Below are 4,891 nucleotides of genomic sequence, written 5' to 3'. Positions count from 1 at the left end.
GGGAACACCCGAGATGTAACATGGCATAGAGGACCCCGAGGGACCCCATACAAGCCACTTAGCATTCATAACATAAGAAATAGAACATAAGAAGTAAAACATCATTTTCAAGTCCAATAGTTTTATAAAAGAAAGTGGAAGAATATGCGTTAGTACAAAAAAAATGTACGAAGAATGATAGTCATGCATAAAACATTGAAATCATGCTAAAAAGGGACATTTTCATAAGTAAGCAATGATCAAACTAAAATATGTATTTTGAGAGTTAGAAAACATAAGTTATAAAACCATGATCAATGCAAGTGAACATCATCTTTGAACACATGTGAGATTCTTCTTGAAGTAACCTTAGTTCATTATTATTGTGGGAATTTGTCTTAACCGACATAGAGTCCATATGAGATATTACATGATCCCCCGGTGTCTCCCACACCAGAAAAGGTTGTCCTACTTTCCAAGGTAGAACCATTAACTTCTATGCTTAAGTGGATCCACTAGCTAATGTCTACTTTAGACAGTTATCCTATGGGAGCACATAGGTAAGAGATAAAGAGATTGCATCTACAAACCAGTACATCAGGGCTTCCATCTCAATACCCTCTTGATGCTAAGCGTAAATCCCACGGATTAGTTATAAATCTTGACTTATCCTCTCATAAAGAGACATGGGTAGTCGCCGCATGCCTTATCATATGATAGCTCCTTAGACTATGTGTGAGAAATCCTTTCACTGATAACAACTTTTAAGTCTTAGATTCATTCACTTCATATTAGAGATGCCCTACTAATACTAATGGAAATAGTTTTGAAATCGTGGCCTATAATCATTGATGGAATATTCGGATACCATACTAATCAAGACATAATTTAGAAAAATAGCCCGAAAAGCATTGAAGGCAAATTTAGATGTCGTTCATGTCATGTGGACAAGCTTCATAGAACATATAGATAATATCATCTATAAAATTTCTTGAGTCATAAACATACTTTCATGACCATGTTTTCTTTTCAATAATTCATAACATTCATAATAATTTCAAAGTCAGTGCATCTTCAAATTCATTTTCATCTATTTCATTAAGAGAAGATATGCATATTTTCGTACATTCATCATTCATAGTCCAAGACCCACATTATATCAACATAGCTTAGAAAACATGGGTTATACATGGGTTCATGGGAAATCAACTTAAATCATGCAATCACTTCAATTCATGCATAAGCCTTTTCACCACCTCTTGCATTGGAGGGTTCAATCTCCGTTGATGTTCCACACTAGGTTTACGTTCATTGTCGAACCGAATCTTGTGAGTACAGATGCCAGGAGAAATTCCTACTATATCAGCTATTGTCCATCTAATAACTTTTATATGCTTCCGCAGTACTTCAGGGAGCAATTTCACCTGCCTTTCAAGAAGATCGGCGACAATAATTACCGGTAAAGTATTATTGGCTCCTAAGAAGGCATATTTAAGATGAGAGGGTATGGCTTTTAACTTTAGATTCAGTGGTTCTTCTGTTGATGGCTTTGCAAGAGGACTTTCTCTATTCTTCAGGTCGTTATCCAACTTGATTGGATTCCTTGAATATGCTCCTAACCCTGATAAAGCAACTACCACTTCCTCGTAACCTTGAACTTTGGATTCATCAAGGGCTTCATTCTTGCGCATTAAATGGCTAACACTTGCCACTGCCTCGTCTATAACATCCTCAGTGGACACTACATGGATATTACTTGGTTGTTTCATGGATTTGCAGATATTGAAGGTCACGTCATCATCGTTCACGCGGAATTTCAATTTCCCACTTTCGACATCCACCAATGCTCTTTCGGTGGCTAAGAATGGCCTTCCCAAAATAATAGGGATTTCAGCATCGATCTCACAATCTAGTATCACAAAATCAGCCAGAAAGATGAACCGATCCACTTTTACCAATATATCATAGTGTATCCCCACTGGGTTCTTGATTGATCGATCATCCATAAGGAGTCTCATTGTGTTTTGCTTTTGTTTACCCAAACCAAGTTGCTTGTATATTGCATAGGGCATCAACTTGATGCTTTCTCCTAAATCGCACAAGGCTTTAGCGAATTGGAGCATGCCAATTGTGCACGGGATTGTGAATGCGCCAGGATCTTCTCTCTTAGTGATTGAATCATTTGTCATAATTGCATTGCAACTATGGGGCACCTCAATCGTTTCATAGTCCAAATTCCTTTTCTTTGTAACCAGTTCTTTCATGAATTTGGCGTATCGCAACATTTCCAACAATGCTTCTACCAGAAGAAGGTTAATTGATAAGCTCTTGACTACTAACAAATTTTTTTTGAACTTCTCATCTTCATTCTTATTTTTCAAACTTTGGGGAAATGGTGGAGGTAACTTGGGTAAAGGATTCATGACTTTTGGAACTTGAACTTGTTGCTCTGCTTCCTCCTGTGGTTCTTTAGTAAGGTTTTGTCAATTAGGTAAATCTTTTTCCTCCACACCTTGGCTCTCTTTATGTTTTTGAGGATCCTCATCTTCCATCACATCCCCTATTGGCACCTTACCATTATGGGTAACTACATCCAGCTCTCTTTCAATAAAGTCCATCGGTATTTTGGATGTTAATTGAGCTGATAATAGACTCAATTTACCTTCCTGCATTTTGATGGCATCAGGATGAGAATTTACTTTACTGTTCAATAATGAAAAGTCATCTTTCATTCCTTTTAGCAAATCATCAGAGCCCTCAGCTTTATCGAGTATGCGCAATAACAAATCATTTACCCGAGGACTACTTGCACTCCCTTTAGATTTCAGGCTTTCACTCAAGTGAGTATGGTCCTCCTCCTGATCATCCTGCTCAGCCCAATCTTGCCAATATCTCCTTGGTTCTTTACTCCTATTATAGTTCCAACCTTAATTCCCGCCCCACAGTTTATAGTGTGGGTGGAAACCCTCCTCGTATCTTCTGGAGTTCCAACCTTGATTCTCCCCCGGTCTTGAGTAACCGGAAGAAGAACCCTCCTCAACTCAAAATACTCCACATGTCCCTTTCATATGTTTTTGTAGGATTTCCATTTGAGATAACATCTTCGTGATGTTTTCGTCCCTTTCCCTTTCTTTTTCGATCTGTTCCTGCGTTACTCGGAAGCATAGTGGGGAAGCTTGATCATCTTTGGTATACCATGCCTGGTTTACTTTAGTCATACCATCTAGGCGAAATGAGGCTACTTCAAATGATTGTAACATTATTCCTCGTTGCACCAATTGATCAGCTATCCCTTTATTAATCGATTCCAAATTGCGGTAAAAGTATTGGAGCAACAATTCACCTGGTAGTCCATGCATTGGGCACTTACGCAAAAATCTCTTGAACCTTGTCCATGACTCCTAAATTGGTTCACCCTCCTTTTGCTTGAAATTCTTAATATCGTCTCTCAATTTCATCATTCTTGATGAAGGAAAGAATGTTTCATGAAATGCCATAACCAGCTCCTCCCATGATTTGATGGAGTTGTTTGGCTCAACCAACCATTTAACAGCTCCCCCAATCAATGATAATGGAAATAAGCGAAACCGTATGGATTCTTGAGATAGGTTCTTGAATGATAAAGGAGTGCACACTTCCACAAAGCTTCGTACATGTTTGTGCGGATCTTCATTCTCTAACCCTCCAAATAAACCTCTTGAATATATGAGTTGGAGTGTTGCATTGGTAACTTCGAACATTACATTTCCGTCAGCTTCTGGCATGCAAATTTCACCCATCTCACCCACGTCAGCAGGGTGATAAACACTATTAGCATCATCAATGTCGTCTCGATGAAAAACACCACCCATTGAGTGACCTGCTTGGCAGCGATTCTCCCCGTTTGCACTCATATGTCCTATTGTGGAACACAAATACTCAAAACAAAACTGAAAATTAGGTAAGTTGACTACAACTAAGAAGAACAAAAATTCTACTAATCTAAAAATTCTCAAGTAAAACCACTCCCTGGCAGCGACACCATTTTGATGCTTATAGTGACCAACGACACTAACCTACGGTACGAGTGTCTACGATCGTCGATAATATAGTAACCCAACCAAGGGTTGGGGTCATGTCCCAAGGAAGTGGTTTCGAGAATTAATAGAAAAATAAAATTAGTTCTAACTAGTCGTAGCTAAGACATTAAAGAAAAAACATTGTATATTAAAGGGGGTGACACAAAAGTGTCAAATATCAAATAGGGGTTTTGTCACAAATATAGTAAAAACAGTAAAAATAACAAAGAAATCTATGAATGAGAGGGGATTCTTGGGATGTGACCGCAATATATATTGGTATAAATCGTTGGGTACATGCTTTTGATAGGAAATTTGCAAGATAATAGTGACTAGGCTAAGTTTTAGCTGGAAATAAGTTCCCTCTCGGGAAACTTACCCCGTTTCAAATGGGTTCCTCTCGGACACCCATTTCCCGCTTGAAGGCCTGCCTATGCCTTACCCCACTCACTCTCTCGAGCTGAGTGTTAGGATATGGGACTAGGGCTTACCCTCTCAGGGTGAACCTCATGTCGACCCACTCCTTAGGCCACCAGTGTAGCGGTCTTGGTTTCGCGACCTGTCTCTCTCGCAAGCCGAAAACACATGGGTGGTTTTGTATTTGCAACTACAAACCCATTAAATTAAACCACAACCGATAGGTGAAATCACCATTAAAATACATCTAACCTATCAGCAAGCAAAACCCAACAATAATCTCAACACATATTTGCTAAATCACACCCCAAGAATTGGGGTTTTATCTAGACATGGACAAAAGACAGAAATTTATACCTAAATGAGCTTGCATTCAAATGGGTATAAAGATTTAAGTCTTGTTACAGGCAATGAATGAATAATCCAAGAGACCCAAG

The 4,891-nt window shown here is 38.8% G+C and overlaps 1 protein-coding gene across 1 annotated transcript; it reads right to left on the bottom strand.

Annotated features, from left to right (window-relative positions):
* Nucleotides 1-1,202: 1,202 nt before the first annotated feature.
* LOC107058603 (uncharacterized) lies at nt 1,203-2,402 on the bottom strand. The gene has a single exon (XM_015304495.1). The coding sequence runs from the start codon at nt 2,400-2,402 to the stop codon at nt 1,203-1,205; it is 1,200 nt and encodes a 399-aa protein (XP_015159981.1).
* Nucleotides 2,403-4,891: the final 2,489 nt, after the last annotated feature.

The sequence above is a fragment of the Solanum tuberosum genome, unplaced genomic scaffold, assembly GCF_000226075.1.
Source record: "Solanum tuberosum cultivar DM 1-3 516 R44 unplaced genomic scaffold, SolTub_3.0 scf00565, whole genome shotgun sequence".
Lineage (NCBI taxonomy): Eukaryota > Viridiplantae > Streptophyta > Magnoliopsida > Solanales > Solanaceae > Solanum > Solanum tuberosum.
The sequence above is the reverse complement of the archived record's forward strand: the minus strand, read 5'-3'. Positions and strand labels throughout refer to the sequence as shown.